We start from the raw sequence: 24,069 nt of genomic DNA on the forward strand, positions 1-24,069 counted from the left end.
TCTTAATATCAACGTTTGCTAGTGGGAGAGCATCGTGAATGAGCAATATTTCCTGCAAGATACAGTTCCTACACTTCACTCGGCCATCGTTGTGGAAAGCTCGTGCATCCCTTAAACGAAAAAAAAAAAGAGGCGAGCAAAGAGGCTTGCAGCACAGTCCGCTTATCTTCCTATGCACGAGACGTCGTTTTCGCCGGCGCTGATAAGAAAGTCGGACTGCTCTCCAGTTTGGCCGGAACTATCTGCGAGCGTAATCGGGATCTCGAAGCACCCGCACAGGTCACCTCCTTGCATCCCGATGACCAAGAGACGAGAAAAGAAACAACGTGACCAGCGTCAGGCAGCAAACGCCCTCGCACTGGCTTAACAATGGTCTGGGTATACGTGTAACAAAAATAATCTCATTATCTTTCGAGGGAACGGTATAGCTCACACCACAGCGCAGCCAGACATTTGTCCAAACATGGCACTTCGCGATATTTGAACAAATGTCTGGCTGCCCTGCGCCACATGGCTTGGCGCGTCTTGGAAATGCTTCCGCCCACCGAGGTTGCGTGTGAGGCCCCACGCGCTCCATGGCCGTCAGCTAACAGGACGCAATGGTCGAGGCACACACCTCTGCTAGTAGTCCTGCCATCGCAGCTTCTATAAGCCGCAATCCACGTTTCTAACGAAAAGCCTTGTGGCTGGGTAAGTTCAGGCGCGGTTTACTACAACAACGGCGCGGACACACAACATCAAGCTTGCGTGTATGTGTGTGTGGTATTCTGAATAGTTAACGCCCAGTTAAAAGGACGACATATCGTCTGAGGCTATGGTATGGTTCTAACAGGTCTTCCCGGCTGCACTACCCGTGTAAAACGGAACCACACACACACACACACACACACACATGCACACACACACACACACACACACACACACACACCTGCCATTCCATTCAAGCGCACAGGGAACACAAACAAGCACTGTCATGCTCTCTACTGCGTGGTACAAATCAAAACGAATAAATATCTTATGAACGCATCACCACCCCAATTAAGGTTTTCAATTCATTTGCACATTATAGCCGGTCAGTTTGCGAGGCGCGTCCACTCGGAACGAACTGCGAGGTCGGACCAGTAGTACAGTGAAATGCATTACCCACCAAAATGGCGACCGGTGAAATACGCTTGTATTACAATCGACCGCGAAATAAAAACTATGAGCCTCAGTTCGCGACACGCTTGCGTCTTTCCGAGAAAGGGGACAGGGCGCTATCATCGACCCCCCAAAGTTTCCGCGCGACCACTTCCTCGAAAACACCGAAGGCAATGAACGACGGCCCGGTTAGCTTCGTTGCCCCTTAACCGCACGTCCGAGTGACGACACGAATGCTTTATATGCACACCGGTGTTCACAATATTTCAATTTTCAAGTAATCTACAACACAGTTCCTAAATATACAATATCCAAGAAAGAAAAAGTTCGCAAATCAATCAACAGTTAAAAAAAAAAAAACACTACAAGGTAACACTAAAGCTACGAGAGACTCCTCTACAATTAACTTCATTAATAACGTGCCAAACAAGAAAAATATTGGAAATGAAAAAAAAAAGACATTGTGAGGAACCAATAAACAATTCATATAACAGGGGCAACTTCAAAGAACTAAAATATGCATAGCCGAGCGAATGAAAAGAGAATTTTGAGGTACGACGCAGAAACGATGACGACAAAGTAGCTAGAGCAGAGAACATCTATGCTAAACGCTACGAACTAAGCGTCAAATTTCTGCTGTCAGCTGATGGCAAAAGCGACTTAACACTCCGTGCTAAATTCCCGCACAAAACATTAGCTGCATCAGCTACGATACAGCTCATGGGAATAACCACGAGTGGTACGAAAATAAGGGCACAACGCCTATTGCATTAGCACATCCTATGGGCCGACGCGAAGTGGCTCATTTTCCGGATATCGCGGCTCGGCAATTTGAATATGTCCCCGCTAAAGAGATTGCGAAAGTGAGTCTCCCGCCGATGACGCATTCGGCCTAGCCAAAGACAATACTCGCTCTAATTGCCCCGAACGTGTAGTGCGCTTATGGACAGAGAAATTATTCGCACGCAGCATGCTCACGATCAGGGAACACCAGTCCAGGGCCTGAAACCGCGCGCTTCGGTACAAGCGCCTGACAGCAGTTTAGGACTCAACTGAAAGTCGCTGAACTGAACAGCACGCAAAATTAATTACACTTGCGGTGCGGTGTACTTTGGAATAAAGTTCGAGAATATAACGTTAATCTCGAAGAACGGCAGCGCACGAGGTATTTGAAATATCACCAGAGAGACAGGTGCGAATGAAAAAACGCAACCGCTGCAGACGATAAAGCCCATCAAACATTAAGCCTAAACAGCTCACCTTCGGTCTGTAGAACCATCTTCGCAGGGAGTTCATCATCGTGCGGCTCGGCGAATGTTGCTGATCTGCCTTCGCTCAACCCGCCAGCGTTCCGCAAATCATAATAGACCAGCCAACAGGAACCGGCTTGCTCGAAACCGTCGCTACTCCCAGTCACGCCCGCACTCGACCGACGGTCCGACGGCTCACGCAGCACGGCCCGAGCACATCTACGTTCGCCCAAGCTCGCCGCTGACTCGCTCGCGGAACGGGACGTGCAGAACGGGACGCGCGAGGCCGAGCACGACGCATGCGCAACGTGCTTGCCCTTTAACTTCCGGCTTCGTCTTTTTTTTTAAAACAGACGCGCGCAATCATGACGCGGTTTATGACGCAAAGCAAGATTGAACGATTACGCGCATAAAGTTGCTCAATTTTATGAGAAACTCTACGATTACAAGCAAATTCATCAATAATTAAAGTAAAACAATTTTATTAGAGCAAGATTTTGTCTTAGCAAATGTCCAAGTATGGTTATTGATGGTTATGTGGTTATAAAACTTCATGTGTTGACTGCTTGCGTCTAAATAGGAAGAAAAGCCATAGGTACTACTTATATCAGCCTCCCCACCTCACATTCTACTAGAAACAAAGTTTGATGTTCGCATAATTATGTATGATTGAAATGAACTCTAACGCTGGCCGCACTGCTCCTCTTCAAAACGATATAATCTCAGAGGCTATTTGTTGCACTGTGTTTTGAAGTTTAACATCCCACAACACAAGATATATCAACTACATATTCCTTGTTCATTTATTACTTTTTTGTAGTTAAGCCGAAACATTATCTTTGACTTGTTTGTACATTGATTTATTTTCTTCAATTTTGAAGTGTGGCGCTTAGGACGTGTTATGACTCGCTAATTTATTTCGGTGTATAGCCTTTGAGATCTGACTACAAACAAACGACCGTCTTTAGGGCATGAATTTGAAAATTTAGTGAGACAATAAAAACGTGTCACTAAATCTCTGTGTATACTAACTTCCAGTTTAACTCGTGTCATGGTGCGATTTTGGTGATTCACCCTGAGGGAACAAATATATTCAGCCATAAAGTTTCCTAAAACCCTAAAATTAACTAAGAAATGTCACTATGTGACTTACTGAAAGAAGCGGCAAAACTCATCCAATCCAATCCAATCTGCAAAACATTTGTCGGAAAAGCGGGAAAAGCAGGGTTTAGTTGGTTCAGTCGTTTGTGTCGCTGGGGTGTTAGTGCAAGCATGAATTTAGATGCGTTTAATAAAAACAATAGCAGAAATGCTATAATTAAGTCAGTTGTACCGGATGTGGCAAAGTCGGAGCCTTGCATCCTCGGCGTGGACGAGGCTGGAAGAGGACCTGTTTTAGGTAGTGTGCGTGGATGTTTGCTTCTGGTGCTCCTGTAGCTCCTTCGCGTGGTCTCGGGACAGTGACTGCCTTGAATGCTTCTTTAGAATAATATACTCGGAAATGTGCAGGAGTCGATTTGATTGGCTGCCTTCAGTCATGGCAAGCGCTCTCAATATTGCACTGTTGTCTAGTACGTGTAGTAGTAGTAGTAGTAGCAGCAGCTAAAAGTAAGATTCCAGACTACTGTGCGCTTTTGGGCTTAAAATAAACGGCAGGAAACAAAAAAAAAAAATGAGGAGCCATTTCACTCTGTCATGCTGGATAACTGGTGAAGCTGTTCAATACGCGACAGAAGTGACACAGAATTTGGGACCGTAGCCGATCACACCCCGCGCAACTAAATACTAAGTGCTTGTCCAGAATATTCCTTTTGAATCTAGCATATTTTTGGCTGGTATTAACTTTCGGTCCTGCAGTTTGACAACCCGGATTCGAGTCTCCCACGGCGGGACTGGTTGCCTCATGCTCTTGGCATCTCGTATACGATCGTGAGAAACGCAAGATGGGATCGAGGTGCTCGTTTGCTTGTTAGGCAGACCTAATAAATGCAACAGGCAGTTGAGCCAAGGAAATCGTAAAGCACACATAAGAAAAATCGCTGTAGTTTCATAATTGTGACAGACATCTAAATGACATCAGCTAGGCCAGAACCCGCAACCTTTAATTTACGCGTCCGATCAGCGGGAGTTCCCCGTCCACTGTGTTGTGTATTTCTGTCTGATCTGTTCTGTGCATGATATGTGTTCACAAAAGAAGCTTCGTCAGCAAAAAAAAAAGCACATGTTTATCATTTTCATCATCATCGCGGTCATGATCATTTTTATACCATGGTAAACGAAACTTACAGTACCACCTTGAAGTTGATGGGTGTAGCAAAAAAGTAGTATATCTTATGGAACAATTGGTAGAACAAGCAGCAGTACTGTTGATAGTAAAACATGAATACAGCTGGCGAGTGTTGCTGATCTGCCTTAAAGTAACAAAGTGGGGGGAGAAAAATTAAGGGGTTAGAAAATGTGAAAATAGCTGCTCAAAGTTATTTGAATCATTTTGCTATATCCTCGAATAGCATTTTCGATAGTTCAATAACAGGAACAATAACAGGTAGGAACAATTTCATCGTGGTTAACAGCGCGAAACACCCGGACAGGAGCGATAGAAGGACACGGTACAGCGCTGGAACAATTTGTTAAAGCCATTAGAGGTACTGTGCAAGCATTGTAGACCCAAGTTGTTAAACAGATAATGTGAAGTGTAGTTGGGTGTAAGTAAAAGTGTCTTCTTGAGGTGGGGTAAGTTATATTGTGGAAAAGGGGAAGTTGAGAAGTCTTCCAGCACAGTGTGGACTAGGGATGATGAGAGATGATTTAATGCAACTTATATTTCTATATCACTCATAGATGAAGAAAAGGGTGAAATGGGCTGCATTATCTTTGACTGCTTCAAGTTAGCTAATATGGTAGGCATTCTGAATTTCTGAGGCACACTCAAGTATTGTCCAATTGAACATTTCCCAAATAAGCTTGTTTATGGGAGCAGGAGACAAAAAAAAAAAATTATCTTTGAGATAGCCAAGTGATTTAGAGCAGTTGTTTGTAAGATTCGCTATGTGTGCAGACCATGTAAGTTGATTAGAGATTGTAACGATGAGGTATCTGTGGGAGTCCATTTTATTGTGAGGTGTAAAATTAAGGGCTAGTAAACATACTTGGACTTTTTGGTACATCTTCCAAACAAGCTCGCAAATTCATGCAGACATTCGCGGTGATCACATTTGATGAACATTGCAGCGCTGCTCGCCGCGCAGATCCTCATTTCGTAAAACAATTCATGCGCCCCTCTGTAGTGGCTGTCAAATCTTTAATGTACGCAAAGTGACGTATACTTGCCAATGGGCTACTTGACATTGCCCCAACTTCATAGATTGGTCATCTGTGCCATGAAACTGCACTTTTGCCCTGTGTTGATGCGGTTGTGGCTGCACAGTTGCCGCGCTTCTTCACAATGCCCCTAAAGGAGACCCTAGAGTCGCTCTTACACAAGTGACACATAAGGGAAGCCTTGCTGGCTCATTGGCTGCATGTCGATGAAGTAATCGCTGATGTAGTGTTACGTTGCTGAATCGGGTGTAGTCATGAGAGTGGGCTACACCTACCCCTTTTGTCTGCCGACGAGGGTGGGCAGGCAGAGCTAGCAAATTCAAACTAGTACATGCGAGTTGTTCTATCCCTTGTTACTTTCTTACTACTGCACCTATTTGCAAAAGTCTTGCAGCAGCAGGCTCACATTGCACAAGGGCACAGTCATAACTTCATGACACATTTTAGGCTGTGGGATTGTTTACTGGCCCTTTAAGGTGGGGTTAGATTTTTTTAGGTCATGGAATTCGAGATTTTGCAATCACCTGTTATTGAATTTCTTTGTATTTCAGAAAATATATCTCACTTGATACTCCTGGTTTCAAAAATAGTTTTTGGTTCGTTTTCGTGACATGTTGACTGGAAATGTTTGCTATGCGATTTCTGTATATTTTTTAAGCTTGTATACTTTTTATTGGCAGATATTGAGCATAAGCCAAGAAAACTTCTCACATGGGTTAATTAGTGACACCTACATAACTGGTGCTGTAATCAGTAGCCTAAGTACCTGTGTATTTTTTGTATAAAACAAACCATCATAAATGGAAATTTTCATAAATTGGGTGTAAAAAAATGATTCCAATTTTTTTTCTAGGTTTGAAATTTTAACACATTCATAAAATGTTAACTGCCACTACGCACAATATTACAAGGCTTTGCAGGTAACAGATCTTAACAAAAGAAGTACATATGTAAAAAACGGAAAACATCCAAACTCAATTTCAAACTAATTTGGAGCTCCAGTGCAACCTGCCTGTACCGTTAAAACACCTTGCAAAAAATATATATATAGCTATATTTTTTATTAAAGGAACAACACTACAGAGCAAAATGATTTTTCGTGCATTAGTAAAGTACAATTTCAGAATCCTGAAAACACCATTCTTACCACGACACGGGGCTTAGTAAGTGAGAAAAAGCACGAAAAGAAAATAGGAGTGGAGATGCCACCTTGAGATTCCAAAGCCGAACACTGTGACTTCATAGATTTTGAAGGGGTCTACTGGGTCCTACATAGCTTCAAATTGACGAGCATGAAGTACATTGTCATCTGCGGGTGCCATAAACCTAGCATCGCGACGTTTCAGAAAATTTCATCGAGTCAATGTGGCGAAAATACGAAAAATATAGTATTTTGAAATTTTCGACATCGATTCCGAAGATTTTGGCATGCAATTTAAAAATGAAACTTCGTCCTTGATTTTCTGCGCAAATAATGAACTTACGATAGTGAAACGTGTGGCATTAGAGTTCTCTGTGTGCAGTTTGTCAATCTAAACCAAGTCATTGTTTCTCTTTAGTGTCTTTTTGTAACACTTTCGTGCAGTCATATTTGAAACTCTCTCTCAGTCTCACTCTACTGTTGGAGGACTGGTGGTTAATGATGTAACACTTGAGAATTAACCCACATGCATTTGCAGTTGAGAATGTTAAGGGACATCAGTCAAAGGGAGAGGAATAATTTGCTACTTTAGTAAAGTTTTCCCGAAGTAAAAGTAAAGCAGTGTTGGAGGAATGACTGAGACGATGAGTTGTTAAATAAAAATGGCCATCTACAGTTGCATCTTCACACACATATGTGTGCCAACACTGTAGGACCTGCTGACAGATTCACAATGACATTGCCGATGTTTTGTAAATGCTATGTATCAGTTGTTAGTAGAACATTGTAATTGCATTGTTGGTAAGTTGGGGGTGTTAGGTATATGTAAATAGTTCTTTTGACCTTCAACTAGTGTCATTATCTAAAAAGGTATACAGAATGTTTTCCCTAACGATTGTGCTATGTTGACCTAACGTGTATTTGTCTATGCTTATTCTTTCTGAACTATAATACTTAAGTCAATTTTGAAGTGCCAAAGCAGGGTCAGTGAGCATGTGCAGTCATGAGCAAAAGTGTAAAGACCACAGGATCGCTTGGCAGAATGCATTCACATGCCATCTAGCAATGCAGCGCCTGTAGCGGTGCACATGCACGTCCCACCGTATCAGACGGCATCTCTTGTCACTCGGTTTGGTGGGGTTACGGTGCTAGTAGGCAAAGTGGCAACTGGTTGTTATTTCAATGTGATCGCCTGCTCTCATTGTTTACAGTGATAACAGAGGTAGGGCATTAGGTTAAGCATATGAAGGATGGCCACACACAGTTGCTATGAATGGTAATCTACTATCAATTCTCAAGAAGGAGGTATGTAACATTTGAATCTTGCCGATACTTACCTATGGAGCAGTAACCTGGAGCTTGCTTCAGCCTAAATTGAGGACGAAGCAGCGAGCAATTGAAAGGAAAATGATAGGTGTAACCTTAAGAGACAAGAAGAGAGCAGAGTGGGTCAGAAAACAAACTGAGGTTAAGGACATCATAGTTAAAATAAAGATGAAGAAATGGACATGGGCTGAGCTCGTAGCCGTAGACAGGATAACCGCTGGTCATTAAGAGTAACTGACTGGATTGTTAGAGAAGGTAAATGCATGAAAGGGAGAAAGTTGGGTGGGCTGATGAGATTAACAAGTTCGCAGGTATAACATGGCTGCATTTTTAAAAGCACAAGACCAGGTTGATTGGTGGATCATGGGAGGGGCCTTTGCCTTGCAGTGGGCGTAGACAGGCTGCTGATGATGATGATGTGGCCGGTACCCCTTTCTGTGGCTCAACAATGTCGTTGTTCAAGGGTTGAATTATCAAGCGAAATCATCTCAGTTATAAAGTGCTATTCACTTTAGCTTTTTTTGTGATACAAGCTGGTGCAATAGGGAAAGCATGACCTCGAGCCTTAATTGCCTTAAGAGAAAGTGAATGCGGGCCAGTTGTTACATATTCATAGTTAAAAACAGCGTGAAAAGACATGGATGATGGCACATTCTTTGCCACGTTTTTTATTTTCATAGTGTGTCTTGCTGCACATTTTGAAAAAAAGAATATTTATATATTTAGGTGCTGCATTGATGGATATATATGGAAAGTTTCACAGCCTGCTTCTACTGTGTAAATTTACAGGAATTACTATCAAACATCTTGACTGCCCAGAGCATCCTATGCAGCAACAGATGTCTTAATTAGGCTTAACTTAGCATAATTTGCTTAATTCTGCAACATCATGCTTAAGTACGTCGAGTATGCTTAGCTCAATTGCACAAACATTAATCAGTCATAAGTATAAATAAGTATAATTAGTTTTGATTTTAATTAGATTTCTGTAGCCTAATAAATCTCTACTCAATCAGGAGTAATTGGGAAGACGATAGTTATAGCATGAGAACAGAACGACGACGACACGAGTGCGAGAGTGCCCTTCTTGTCTCCGTGTCGTTGTTCTGTTCTCTCTCTATAAATATCCTCATGTCATACCAACTAGCTCAAGCTGCCACACTTCTAAGTAATTGGGAACTTTCCGAGCCCTTGATTTTCTGTGCTTATAGGGAATTCAACGTTCAACATGAAGGGGCTCAACGTAGCGCACGGCTCGCGTGGACGACGGGCGCCTTGCAAAAAACACGCCGTGGCATTCCGATGAGCGCGGCCCCCTACTCCGTGTGGCCTGGTCTGAGTGTGGTCGCGCCTATACAAACAGAAAATGCATAAATTGTAGGAGACATTTGTCAGCGAACTTAATTGAGCCAGTTGGTTCTGCATGCATGCCGAGGATGTGGATGCACTTTGAAGTCGCAGACCGGGAATTGACAGCGCACACCTGTCTTTTCCCTGTATGCGTCTTCAAAGCGCACCCACATCGTCCACATGCTGGAGAAGACTTTCTCGATTCATAGTGAGTTTGTTCAATTCAACTTTTCGACTAAAACTTTAAACCTTCCTCCTGTTGAACCCCGAACATAATTCTGTTTTCGTCTGAGCACGCAACCTCAGGATAAAACGCTTATTTCTGCGTCTGTGTCACACCGCACTTCTTAAAGAGGTCAGCGGCGATCAGAATCGCCCGCAATCTGACGTGTTCGTGTGACTGAGAAATTTTAAAATGTACTGATGTGATAAGTCAACTGCGGCTGCAGGATCAAACGAACTATTATGGTTTACTCGCGAGTAAGATATTCGTGAATCAAACTTTCAAGTCGAGCCTACATAAATCAACTGTTCATACCCAAAATATAAATTAGCTTGAATGCGGCGATGTTCATTAGCGGCAGAAAAAAAGGCGATGAGTCATATTTGCCGCACAGATAAGAGCCCACTCAACAGCATCACTTACAAGAAAAAAAACCAATGCAATGACAACGAAACGTGGACACCTAGACGTACATGTTGTGCGGCGATTCATGTTAAGCGCAGCTACATTGTGTGCCGTGTTGTGTCGAACATCATTGATGATCGCTCAAACTATAAAATTAACAGCTTTGCGATGACTTTTCAGTGTTAGCTTTCACATTTTGCTAACCATTTCATGTGTAAGTACACTTGTTTGCCACGGCTCGAGGAGGACAGCGACCGGTGTGTTGCCGGTAACCGAGGGCCTTCGACTAGTCGAACATCTGAGTATCGCCTTTGTTTCCTTAGTCTGCGCTGAGCTTTACATTGCCTTTGATGAGGTGGGCAGAACAAACCTACATGCTTTAAGCAGAAATCCAGTTTTTTCGCGTGATCGCTGCAATAAAGGCGCTCTTTCCATCGTCATCAGTCAAAAAACAACGTTTTCACTAGCATATTAAATAATTCAGGCATGTAGACAGCATCCTGACTTGACACAGCTGTGCTCGAGTGGCTATTGCTTCACCGGAATAATTTTATCTGCATAAAACATCTGAACACAAGCAGCCATAGCCAACAACCAATGCTAAACCCACTCAAGAACAAGCTAAACCGGAAGTTTTTAGGGGTGATTTTCCAGTGAACGCACAATGTTGCTAGAGACCGGCAGGCTCTGGCGAAACCGTCTATACCTTAATAGGTTGGGCTATTTATACCTACTCATCTGGGCTCAACTAAGCTTAACTTGTCTTAATGTGAAAGCAGCAAACTAGACTAGACTGAATTGGAATCAGCTTAATTAAACCTACCTATGCCTGGCTTTATTAGGTGCTACCATGCTCAACTACGTATGATTAGTTTCAACTACACTTACTTCGGCTTAACTTGGCTTAACACGACAAAGGCAAGCTGGGCTTAAAAAACGTAATTTTTATGCTTGGGCTCATTAGGCTGCATGATGCAAGCTATGCTTAGACTAATTAACCGGTGTAAAGAAACATTGCGAGCCCGGCGCTTGGACCGGCTCTGCCGCAACTGCTAGGTAAGAAAACGGTGCAGATTCGATAGACTGTAGGAAGCGACTCGGTTGTCGTTTCGGCTACGAGCGCCATATCTCTACAAGACAAAGCGATATGAGAGGCCACCTGGTAGGATGGAACGTGCATGCGCACTGCAGCAGGCGCCGCATCTGTCGATGCATTAATCCATTTTGCCACACGATCCTATGGTCTGTATACTTTTGCTCATGCCTTTACATGAAATGTGTTGTATTGTTATTAAGTGTTGTTATGTTAAGTGTTGTTATTAAGTGTATTGTTAAGAAAAGCACAGCTGTGATCACGAATAGTTTTCATTAAGGCTCAGAATAAGTTTGGCTTTGAATGAAAGAAACAAAGGTAGAATAACTGCTCCTTTTACATATGTTTTTTGCAGGCCCCATGGTCTATGGCATTGCTTACTGTCCATTATCAGCAGAAAGTCAACTGAAAGAACTTGGATTTGCAGGTAAAGTACCCACAAACAAGTAGTTTAAGATTCTTGCATACTTACAGTATTTCCTCTTGTTATTGCCTCACCAGATTCAAAAACTCTTACTGAGGAGAAGAGGGAAGAGCTTCTCAAGGCTGTGGAGAAAACTTCATTCCTTGGCTATATGGTAGAAGTCATACCGCCCTCTGTCATCAGTGGTCACATGCTTGATGTGTGAGTGCACATTTGGCAAATTATGGTCCACTAGTGAAACATCTGTGCCCATGTACTCAAGCTGTACTAAGCCAGAATAACTCTAGCCTGTTTCATCTTGTTACATTAGTATAACTGATTTCGCCCTTGGATTTGGTAGCTATGTTAGTACCATGTTCTATCAGTGTAGTAGATAATGAAATAAAACTTAATGGTTATTGCCAATTTGCCTTAAAACGGTTTGAGATTTCAGCGATTGGTAAATGTATATCATGGCGACCCGTGGTGGAATCAACCAAATAATGTAGCATAGAACATTTGATGGCTAGAATTAGTATTTAGTTATGCAAAAAATAGTATCTTTGCTGCCTCTTTCAGTTTGATTTCAATGTGCAGTGTTAAATAAAAGAAAGGGTAGACAACACAGATAAAATTTTTGTTTAGTAGGTCTCAAAAGGGGCAAACTTTTTAAAGTGTAGTGCATGGATTTTGCTTGAGAAAAGAGTCTCTGAATCAGTTTAGATGGGTTAACTATTTTCAGAATGTTGCTGTTGGTATTCATGGTCATAGGTACGGTGCTTACGGATTCAAATGCAAAAGTTTAGGGCTAAGTAATGCACTGATTTTCATTCCGTCTTCAGTTCATCTCATATTGTTGTAATTTTGACTTGAAAACTTACATCAGAGCTTACATCATTTTATCAGCCAGATTCATCGCAACACGGTACGACAATTATGAAATTTTCTCAAGTGATTGCACATACTAGTCATATAAAATGTTTTGATGTCAGATTTCACTGCTTGAGCGCTATACTTTATTAAATGGAAAAATGAAAGCCGTGTATTAAATTTTAATTTTGCATTGAAATCTCCGCACCTGCCTAACTTGCCATGTTAAGTCTCTGGTTTCGAGAGAACTCAATGTACTCCATGTTTACTGATAACAGGTTGCGTGGTCCCTTGTGGGCGCTGTCAATGGCTATCATGTCACAGCGAGTTATTGCAAGAACATGAAGGGTAGCATTGCCACCTGTATTTTCCTTCCTTGTTCTCTAGCTTTTCAAGTCTATTTTTGTGTCAAAAGCAGTTTTGTGATTTTGTAGAAGAGTGATTTACTAATATTAGAGAAACAATTTTTCTCTTCATTGCCTGCTTAACTTGTGATGACTTGTTCTGATGCACTCAATAGTTGAAACAGCATGACTATTTGTACAAAAAATGAATGAAATGTCATGATTTTCTCTGATAGGACAAAGTACAGTCTCAATGCAATCAGCCATGACTCTGCCATTGGTCTCATTCGCCAAGCTCTGGAGGATGGTGTGCAAGTAGCGCAAGTAAGTACTTGTTCTTGCCTAGGTTGTGTATGTAAAGAAGTCTCCATACTAGTTGATTGTGCTGCTCCAATAGAACATAGTGTGTGCTAGTAGAATAACAGTAGAATAACAGTCAAATTATTGTTTGTGATTCCTATGCTTTGAAGGCCAACTGCAACGAAATTTTACTTAGGCGGAAACGGCCATAAATACGTAGTATATATACGGTAAGTTACGATAACAACAGTGAAAAATCTTGTAGTCGCGTATTATAATTATAATTGGTTCTTATAATTGGTTCTCTAATTGCCAGCAAGCGGGTGGCGCGAAGCTCTAGCGGTGTGGCCAGGCAAATTGGACAGAACCGGATATAACGATTACTACAGAACATTGCCGCATCACTCCTTGTGAGCGATCCTCCCTGCCGCTGAATCGCTCTTTCCTTCGTTGTAGGTGCTTTCAATGCAGCATGTTTGAAATGCGTCTGTGCATTTGTGCTGCCTTGGCACCGCCTAAAGACAGCGCGTTTGAAACGCATTCATGTTGCATTGAGGTCGATGGCAAGTCAAGTTCAAGTCAAGCAGCGTTTCTGAATACAGGGGTCATACACCAGCGTTCGATAAGAGGCATCTTCATGCAGCTTTCTCAAGTTACAAAAACAGGCACACTAAGGGGTGCGTCCGCGATGTGCGTGCTCGAGGAGCGCGGAACAGACGATTTTTCTGTGGTTCATGTCTCTTCCGCTCAGTCGTAATGGCGTCGTTTTTTCTAGTTTTCGTCTCAAAAACACCGTCATTTGCAAGCTTTTTTCTAAGGTAAGCGCTTGTATTTCGAAAGTGACACTTAGCAGGACTACCTCTAGCTAGACTATCTTTATATTCACTTTTTGCGGAGTGCCAAATTTCGTTGCGGTTGGCCTTTTATTAATAAGTAGACCTGCGTCTAGTAATTATGTAATTACTAAGTGCTCTAATGTGATGTGTAATTAAAGCTGGTATTGTTTTTTAGGATCAGTTTAGGCATAGTTTCAAAATGCACACCCAAAACAAGAAAGCTAGCCCTGTACTGCAGTAGTTACAACTGACCATTCATATGAACCTGTGTTCTCAGGCTTGTTGGGCGAGGGCTGCATGTGTGAGAAGCAGTGAAACAGTATGGCTGCTGTGAGGCTGTCTTTTTGCTTCAGTGGGCTCTGTTGCATTGTGCACCAATGCCTTTTCATGTTTGTGCATTCAGAGGCAAGCATTCAGTCACAGGGTTATGCATGAGCCAGGGGCATAACAAGGTGTTTGCACAGCTGGGGCACATACCCTTCTAAAATTTTTGTGGGATACCTAGCACACAAAAAAAATACCCATGAATACCTGACTTCCCAGCCACCAGTAAAACAGCAAGGCCATGCCCCTTAAGGAGGGGAAAAAAAAGGAAGGCAATGCCTTTGAGAAGCTTCATTATGAAAGACATTATAGGAAGCCGGAGAAGCCACTAAGTGCGTTATAATGCTGAGGATGTTGTGAGGTGCTGCTAATTCAGTTAAGCACCCTTGCTTACTTCAAAGCCCTACTAAAATAGGCTCAAGGCCAGAATGTGTATTGAGTGTATGGGTATGGATGGTGGCACTCTGTGCACTTCCAGTGTATGGTATTATTACAGTCCGAGAAGTACAAAACGGTAGTAAATTTCATGCACCCGAGCATCGAAGTTTCTGTATTTTGGCAGTGAGCCTGTGGATTATTCTGTTCATAAGGTGCAGTCATATCTCACAGTAGCTGAGCTAAAGTGCCTCTCTAAAAGGCTAAGCTTGGTCTATACCCTTCCATTCTTTGTTGGGCTTGTGCTCTTGAGTATAGCATAATCAAAAACATAATTTCTGTGTGTTGTAAAGAGGGTGTTACTCTTGACCATGTCATCAGAATAGCTGCATTTGCATTTTATTTTCTGTTGCTGTTCATTTTCCAGGTATACGTGGACACTGTAGGCCCACCCGAAAAGTATCAAGAAAAGCTACAAGCACTTTTTCCGGATATAAAAGTCACGGTGGCCAAAAAGGCAGATGCTACATATCCCATCGTTAGCGCAGCTAGTATCTGTGCCAAGGTGACATACTCATATCTACACCTTTATTCTTCTAGTATCTACAGTATTTGCTCTTTTATGTACTCTATATCAGTATACAAAACGGAACATTTCATGTGTGTCTGTTTAAAGCAGCAATTCCTGTTAAAGGGACACTAAAGGCAACTATTAAGTTGACATTGATTGTTGAAATAGCGGTCCAGAAACCTTGTAGTCATACTTTTGTGCCAAGGAACTGCTTATTTTGAAATAAAATCACTTTTTGATGGTCTGCATCAGGGTAGCGCTCTTGAAATTACCCACCTCAAGCTGAGCAGGTCACACCACTGTTGCCGTGCTCAACGTTGCCCGCCCTTACTTCGCCGCCGCCGACACTAGTAGCAGTAGAACAAAAGTAGTGGAAGCCACAGCAGCAGCAGCGTCTATTGAACTATTTGCTGCCATGGCCTGCAAGATGGCAGACGTGCTTGGTTCGACTGGGCCCCGCTAGATGGCACGACCTGTCCAGTGTAACCAGGCGAAAATTGAACTTTTGAACTACTCACGTCCTTCCTTCATAGTAATTGTCCGGCGTGTTTTTTTTTTAGTGAATCAAAAAGAAACAAACAAGTAGAATTTTATTACGTCTTTTGATGCATGGAAGGTTCTTTATTTAGTGCAGCTAGTTCGATTACTAGTGATTAATTGTAGGCAGTACCTTTCATGTCATTGGGATCACTTTGTGAATGTCCTACACGTAGCACATGTGCTCTTGTGCATTTACCTTAATTTCTCATTAAGTGGGGCACTGCTGTTGATGATATTGTCGTTTTAGACGTCATGCATTGAGCTTTTACTCTGACGCAAATTGTTATTTGACTTTAGTGTCCTTTTAATCTGTGTGCCTTACTCATAGCTGTTTGCGGTATAGTTCTATACATCCTCTGCATGAGAAAATGTCCCACATGAAACTTTTCCTGTTCTAAACTGTACGTTACTAGAACTTCAAAATAAATTTGCCATTCTCTGCCACTTGAATTAGCATTAATTCGCCGTTCGTCATTGCAGTTATTTTTAAGCTGCAGTGGGGAAATTGCTATGGTCTGATGGTGTGAATGGGTTCTGTAGTTCATTAGTTAAGTGTAGAGGCATCATTTCAGTATTTTTTGTTGGATGTATCAAACCAAACACTGCTCTAAAATGTGCAAGCTCAATTTAACTGGTGTAATAAAGGAACAGTATGTTCTTCAATGAGCACCTGTCACTAAATTTGTCTACTAGATACCGTAATTACTCGAATCTAATGCGCACCTTTTTTCCGGTTAAGCGAGCTCATAAATCGCATGCGCGTTAGAACCGAGTACAAAAAAAAAAATTAATACGGTCATTCTATTGCCATCGGCATTTCCAATGTAGCCGCCCCCTACGTGCGTCGCCCATTTCTGCCTATGTGTTTCCCATGTGCGGCACTTCGTACGTGTGCTGAGGAGTTCGTCATCTTGTAGTGCATTAGCATCGACGGCATGGAAGGGCCGAATCCAAAAACTCGAGTGCACCACGATGAAACTTTTAAAAGGGAAGTCATCGCGTGTGCAGAAACGTACGGAAATCGGGCCGCATCGCGGTCGTTCAGAGTTCCCGAAACGTGCGTGCGGGACTGGCGGAAACAAAAGCAGAAGATTGTCGACAGCAAAGCTTCACGCAAAGGCTTCAGTGGACCACAGCAGGGTTGGTTTCCGCAAATTAAAGAGCTGCTCGGCGAGTATGTGCTTGAGCAGCGAGCGGCACAGCGGCCCGTGACGACAGAACTGCTCCAAGTGCGGGCTATGCAATTAGCCTTAGAAAAAGGTCTAATGCGGAGCCAGTTTAAAGTGAGCAGGTGCTGGCTAACTAACTTGGAGAAGGCTTTTCCCTCTGAAGAGGAACGGGCATATGCAAAAATTTTTGCGGAAGAGTACGATGAAAAGCTTCACAGTTTTCAGAGGTTCGTCCTAAACTTGCGGCACAACAACGGCTACCTGCTTGGGCAAATCGGGAATGCCGATCAGACGCCTCTTTACTTCGACATGCTTGGCACCACAACCGTCGAGAAGAAGGGGCCAAAGCAAGTTCGCGTGCTGACATCGGTCCACGGTAAAACTGCAGTGACGGCAATGCTCTGTTACACGTCAGATGGGCACAAGCTTCGCCCGTACCTCATATTTAAATGGAGGACGCTCCCGAAAGGAGTCGTTTTTTCTAGTGGTGTGATCGTGCAGGCCAGCGAGAAAAATGGGTGCGCGTTGCAATCGATGTCTTACGTTTTTTTTTTTTTTTTTCGTCGTGAAAATCGGGTGCGCGTTGAAATCGAGGGCGCAGTAAAATCGAGTAAATACGGTAGACTTCTGTTGCTTCCCGTACCGTACTATCAGCGTCAAATGAAACCTAAACAGCAGAGCGCATGTTTCAAGCATTTGAAACAGTATATAGTGTTGGCCGTGCAGTTATCACCATTGACAGGCAAGCATATCCGGTTTGGCCGCACTGCGCGGTTTCCCTAGAGTGCGTCATCTCCATTTCTGTTCTAGTTTTCGTATAGTGATAATGGTGGCCATCGTGGGCGTGCCAAGCGCTTTTGATCGTATCACTCGCAATTCCTTGCTTTTACTTCAGTGCCGCAGTGCAATCGGTGCCTTCGCCCGATAAAACAAAAAGAGAAATATAATTCGTTTGTGGTTGATTTCCAAATGATCGTCGTATCTCGTTCGCCAGTGCTGCTTCACATGCACCCTTCTTTCAGAGACCGACCCAAAAAGGCTTCACTTTAACTGGAAATGTTGAGCGTTTCTTCGGAAGAGAGAGCGCAAATTGTAAGAGAGAGCGTTTCTTCGGAGAGAGAGCGCAAACAGAGAGCGCAAAGGTCGCAAACCGACCTTTGTCTACTATAAATAAAATTTGCTAGGCATTCCGTGATGATGGGCTCTGTGAGGACGAACCGTGCTACAGTACTCGCCTTCGGCTGCAGTAGTTTAACCTCTGTATTTTTCTTATTTTGGTCATTTCAAATACTATACCTGAACACCAGCAGAACTATTGCACTCTAAAGGGAACTATTGCACTATAAGGGATGTGCGGGCCTGTCTGTGTCAATGACTGGTGGACGGCGCGTACTATGCCATTGATAAGGCTTGTCCCGCGTGCTCCGCTGTTCGCGTTTCATTCGATGCCGATAGTACAGTCTCTATGTTGCACTTGATATCAATAGAGTACATTGGCAACACTAGAGTTCAGAATTATATTGAAGGACAGATAGCTTTTTAATCTAACCTCCTTTTCTCCTAGGTGGTTGCTCTGTAGATGGCCAGTTTGTTCAACTTGGAGCAATATATTCACACTGTCTAATCTGTCCTCTGTTTATAAACTCTGTTCATCAGAACACTGGCATCTTCTGGCTCGAATTTCGAAGTTTTGTCAGTTTTTCAAATTCTTGTTCAGTATCTTTTTAAGGAGTTTGAGTTCATTTCACTACAAATTTTATATTGTTTGCATTTTACAGACGCTCGAACACATAAAATATTACGAACTGTGGCATGAAATGCTCTGTCGATACAGGGACAAGTCACATCAATTGAAAGCCGGAACTTTTATATTTGTAACTTCCCTTCAACGAATGAAAACCTCTTTCTCTTCTTGAATTTGTTGGTATTGGCAGTTCTACCATGTCGAGATTAGCTGTGTTGCTTGTGTGCATCGAAAAAACTTTTTTTCGATGCACACAAGCACCAAAAAGTACAGGTGGACATCGGAAAAACTTTTTTTTCGATGCCCACCTTTACCTTTTGGTGCTTCACTGGCTGGAAGCGAAACTATAAAAGGGCTTGCCTGTCAGTCTTCATAATAGTAAGATTAAGGGGACTGTTGCCTCTGTGTGTCAATAGCTGCCATGCTGTATGCGAGTAAAGTCATCATCGATAGATGTGCAATGTGTCTGTCAAAACAAGGAGAGATGTTTTTGCAATGGCATGCCATAAGAGACTACTACAAACACATGGTTGCTGTCCTTGCACGTCCTTTGAGGAAGCGTCTGTGACTTTACAACTATGATGATTAATAGTCACACATGTTTAAATAGCTAAAAATTATACATTGTTTACCCTATATAGAGGAATGTTTAGGCAGTATAAATCTATGGTATTTTGTGCTTTCAATAAAAATTTAATTTTTCTTCTTCAAATGCAGCACTATGCATGGGGCTGTTACTCTTTCTTGTGCGTGCATGCTTGTGTTACTTTGGTTGTGTATGATAGAACTTCAGGTGGCTGAAGTTAATCCTAAGCCCTCCCCACTGCTATGTCTTCCATAGCTCATGTACTGTCGGGGCATGTTAAATGCCATTAGTATTTAATTTATTTTCCACACAGTCTACAAAGATGAGGAAACAGCTTTATTTGCTTAATCACGACATTTATGTAATCTAGTCCTTTTTCATGTTTGTGTTAGATTTGTAATGTGAGCTGACTGGAGCAGATAGTATTGCTAACTGAATTTTTTTTTTTTTTTAGATATGAGGAAGGTGAACGTGGCATGCCCCAATGCCAATGTTTGCATGATAGTAATGACTATGATTTTCAATTTTTTTCCAGGTGGCTCGGGATCATGCTATTCAGTCTTGGGAGTTCCCAGAAGGCATAAATGTAAAGGCTGAGGAATACGGCTCAGGATACCCAAATGGTGAGATGAGGCTCTTAATTTCTGAGTATATTGTTCCCTCTCAAACAACAATGGCTTACTTGATTTGCATTGTGAAAATATGCTTAAGGAACCAGTAAACAGGCTCCGACTTAATTTTTACACCCATCAAACAAGCTCGCCAATTTGTACAGTAGACTGTGGCGATCACATTTTTCTAATATTACAGCACTGCGCGCTGCGCAGGCCCTCTCTTTCAAAAAACGATTCCCCTGCCTGTTTGCTTCTGACCTATTCCCCTCGCATGCGCTGTGATGCAAGCTTGCCCATGGGCAACTTGATGTGCCACTGAGCTCGCTGATTGGTCATTTGTCCTATGAAACAGTGCCTTGGTCCTGTAGTGATACAGTTTCAGCCGCGCAGTCCGTATTTTTGTTTTTTGTGTTGCCCTCTACTGTTTTTTAGAGCCCGAGACTACCGGGAAAAGAGATATTACAAAAACTAAAGCCTCAGAGATGAAGAGGTGTCTTTCTACTTTCCGTCAAGGGAAAGGTACTCCTGAACCGCACTTCCTCCCCATGTCACTATGACCTGTGCTCATGTTGGGGAAGCCTTGCTTGGTCGTTTTCAACGCGCTGATAATGTATCGCTGACGTCGTGTCTTGTTGCTGATGTAGCCAGAGTTATGACGACGGGCTACACTTTCGTCTTCCCTATGGCGGAGAATGGTTGTGAAGCAGCGCGAAAATTCGAAACAAGCTGAAACGGATGTTTTAGCCCCTGTAACTTCGTTGCTATAGCACATATTCGCATATTTCTCTTGATTAACAATTTCTTAACCTTGGGGTTGTTTACATGCCCTTTACAGGAGTTTTGATAGCTTTTTTAATACGTACCCCTTTGCATTGCAGAAAACATGCAGATGCAAATGTAGACAACATTAGCTAGTAATGATGTAACTGGTACACAGGTACTATTACATAGCTTATCAATTTTTTGCCACATAGAAGGTGCACTGTTGCTGTTAAGCATCACACAATAAATTTGTTGGGGATTTCTATGCTCTTACCCTGTTCTCTCTGGCACAAAAATGTTGTCTAATTTCAAAACAAGCACAGAATTTTTTTTCTTTAATGACTATGTAGTTCATCTTTTGATGGCAGCAAGTTTCGCTAGCTTTAGTGAAAAATGTTTAATATGTCATTCTGATATCAGAAGAAAAAAAAATGGAAGGTACAAATGTACTCCATTTTCCTTGTAATTTTACAATATAGCTACTTAAGCCACAATAACAGTTTGTACAGGTGTGCTCCCGAATTAATTTCTTATACTGGAGGTGTTTTTGTCAATTAAGCTTAAGAAAAATAGGTGTTGCATAATTTTGATACTCAGTGGTAACTATCTTTTACAAAACTTTGTGTACTATCAGCGTCAAACTAAACCCGAACAGCGGCAAGCCTTCGCGATAGTATAGTGTGCGCCATCCACTTATCACTAGGAACAGGCACACATATATGCGGAAAGCTGCCGAACAGGATGTGCGCGCCTGTCAATCGTGATAACTGGACGGCACGCACTGTACTAACGCAAAGGCTTGCCGCTGTTCGGGTTTCATTTGACGCTGATAGTACATATGTATTCAAGACCTATAGACCGATACTTGTATTGTGTTCCTTCCTGTTGCAGCTGTCTTGTGCCAAAAACTGTGCCACCCTATATTCATTTGTTGAATAAAGAGCGTCTCTCTAGTGGACGTCTCGCCACAGAGACTTGCTCGCTGGATTTCGTGCCGACCACTTGTGCCCCCGCGATCTCCGACGAAAACGCAGCTCTGGCCGACTGGCTCGCCCTACGCCATCTGACGCCGACAAAAGCTCTCATTGAGTGGTGCCCCGTCCTCGGACTCTTGCGACCGTGTCCATCTGTCCTATCGTCTCCTTATTTTCGTATGTGGGTCTCTCTGTCCCTTCTCCTATCTCTATCCCTATCTCTTTTATTCCACCCTATCTCTTTTAATCCCTCCTTACCCCCATCCCTCATGAGCTACTGTTGAGGTGTCGCACTATGATGCAGACAGTTATGGGGCTTACTTTTATCTTCTTTTCTCCCTTTTAAGAATCACTTACATACAGCGTCTCTCCTGGCATAATTAGGGACTGTAATATAGTCTCTGATAAGTAGCCATTTTCTTGCAGTAATTCTTTTTTTAAATCCAGTTGTCATAAAAGTCAGGATAAAATAAAATTTCATGAGGCAACACCATAGAGGAAAGCATAAATTCCTGCATTAAAATTCCCTTTAATGCTGAGGTGGTGTGTCCACATCCAAAGTGGGAAGTACGAACTTTGATTTCCGAGGCTGCTGATCAGCTACTGGTTTTCCTGCGGGGGAAGATGCACTGATTGGCACTAAGTAGTATGGGTGCTCGTATCTTGAGAAGGTTCTGTCTTTCACTCCCTTTTTGTCTCCCCTCAATGATATGCTGTGCACCTTTATGGGGTACAGAAATATGTTTTTCTAATCTCAACTTGCTATCCAAGTGAAGGTGTCTTGATAAAAAACAATAGTGTAATAACATCAGAAATATGAGGCACGTCAGCAAAAATTAGGTTCCAGTCATTATATGTATGCACTGGGTAGCTGTAAGAGAGTTAGTGTTGAAAAAAGAATACGCCATCAGCCTTTGTCAACCTGCACAGTAACCGTGCTGTCTATCATAGTTTACTGTGCTATATACATGAAGCACGGTGGTCATAGATCAGGTTCCTGTATGCTGCACTAGTTGTGCTTACATTGGTATATGGCTCCAGCCTGTTACGGTTACAGTGTTCTCCGTTATTAGAGATGACTCATCACCAACACTGCTGCCTAGTTGGGCTGTTCACTGATTCCCTAGTGGGGCTTCAACCAGACAGAAATGCATTTCTGACTGCTCTTTCATTCACATTTGATGCCATGAACATTTGATTCAAGCACTGCTGCAGGCATTCTTCCCTGATATACGTTGCTGAATCACCTTTAAAGGGTCCCTAAACCATCCAGTGGTCGAAATCTAGGAAAAGCCTGCATAAACCTCGACCCCGCATATAGTCCAGGGTGTAATTTGGGGATAGCAAACGCGATAAACAAAGTTTTCACCAGAATATAGCCAGAGTAAAACGGAAAAATGCATTTACTGACTCACTTCATTCATCGTCGTTGTCAGGCACACTCTTTTGAAGCTCCCTTGTCGAAAATGTTTTCTCACAGAACATCATGCTCAATGATTGATTGATTGATTTGTGGGGTTTAACGTCCCAAAACCACCATATGTATATAAGAGACGCCGTAGTGGAGGGCTCCGGAAATTTCGACCACCTGGGGTTCTTTAACGTGCACCCAAATCTGAGCACACCAGCCTACAACATTTCCGCCTCCATCGGAAATGTAGCTGCCGCAGCCAGGATTCGATCCCGCGACCTGCGGGTCATGCTCAATGCCATCAAGCGCGTTTGAGATGGAGCACTTTTCGAATTTGCGGCAAACGAGCGCCTCAGAAATGCAGGCCCAAGCCTCGGTTATCCAAAAGCACAGCATTGCTCAAGGGCTGTTTAAATCGTCCGACAGGGGTCACTTCTGGTTCTCCAGACCTCATCTGCTCCACGTACAGGCGCTTGACATGGTCCTTAAAGGGGTGGTGTCACCAAGTTTCGAGGCTATCCCAAGTCTGTTGTGAGTTTCCTGTGTATGCAAGGGCTCTCCACACGAAAGGTCGGACAAAACAAACGCATAGAATATAGTTTAATTCACTTTTAAAAGTGTAGCTGAATGCCTACTCTTATTATCAAGACCCATTGCTTGCGCAGCAGCACTGATGTTTTAGAATAGGAGAATCAACGGCAGTTCTCGTGACGTCACACCAGATTTGTAGTGACGAGTGTGTTGGCGTCCCTTGCAGAGAAACTGTGCGTGCGTCAAGGACACTGGGTGCTTTCGAAGAGACACTCGGCGCGTCCTTGTCCGTCAGAGACGCCGCGCGCGTCCAACAGCGGGGCTGCCCCGTGCTCCTTCAGCGTATTGGCGCCTATATAAGGACGGTGCATCTAGCATCAGACGGCTGGCTCGTCCACATTCTGTACATACGTTGTAAATATAAACGCTTTGTTTCCTTCTGGGTGCCTTTTGCCTTGCCGCTGCC

At 42.9% G+C, this 24,069-nt stretch overlaps 2 protein-coding genes across 4 annotated transcripts in view; one reads left to right on the forward strand and one right to left on the reverse strand.

The window, feature by feature from the left end:
- LOC119175858 (lateral signaling target protein 2 homolog) overlaps positions 1-2,658 on the reverse strand; it is a 72,742-nt gene extending 70,084 nt beyond the window's left edge. For 2 of the 3 annotated variants that reach the window (XM_037426867.2, XM_075876299.1), the window contains exon 1: positions 2,401-2,631. In XM_037426867.2, coding sequence (XP_037282764.2) covers positions 2,401-2,439 — 39 coding nt within the window. In that variant the 5' untranslated portion in view covers positions 2,440-2,631. Of the gene's footprint in view, positions 1-2,400 lie in introns of all 3 variants that reach the window. The other variant, XM_075876300.1, reaches the window with a different exon arrangement.
- A 903-nt stretch (positions 2,659-3,561) lies between these two features.
- LOC119175860 (ribonuclease H2 subunit A) overlaps positions 3,562-24,069 on the forward strand; it is a 40,507-nt gene continuing 19,999 nt past the window's right edge. Inside the window, exons 1-6 of the mRNA XM_037426869.2 lie at positions 3,562-3,789; positions 11,605-11,676; positions 11,751-11,874; positions 13,103-13,190; positions 15,129-15,266; positions 19,847-19,934. Of these exons, the coding sequence (XP_037282766.1) occupies positions 3,663-3,789; positions 11,605-11,676; positions 11,751-11,874; positions 13,103-13,190; positions 15,129-15,266; positions 19,847-19,934 (637 nt within the window). The 5' untranslated portion in view covers positions 3,562-3,662. The remainder of the gene's footprint in view (positions 3,790-11,604; positions 11,677-11,750; positions 11,875-13,102; positions 13,191-15,128; positions 15,267-19,846; positions 19,935-24,069) is intronic.

This window comes from Rhipicephalus microplus, chromosome X, assembly GCF_043290135.1.
Source record: "Rhipicephalus microplus isolate Deutch F79 chromosome X, USDA_Rmic, whole genome shotgun sequence".
Taxonomy (NCBI): domain Eukaryota; kingdom Metazoa; phylum Arthropoda; class Arachnida; order Ixodida; family Ixodidae; genus Rhipicephalus; species Rhipicephalus microplus.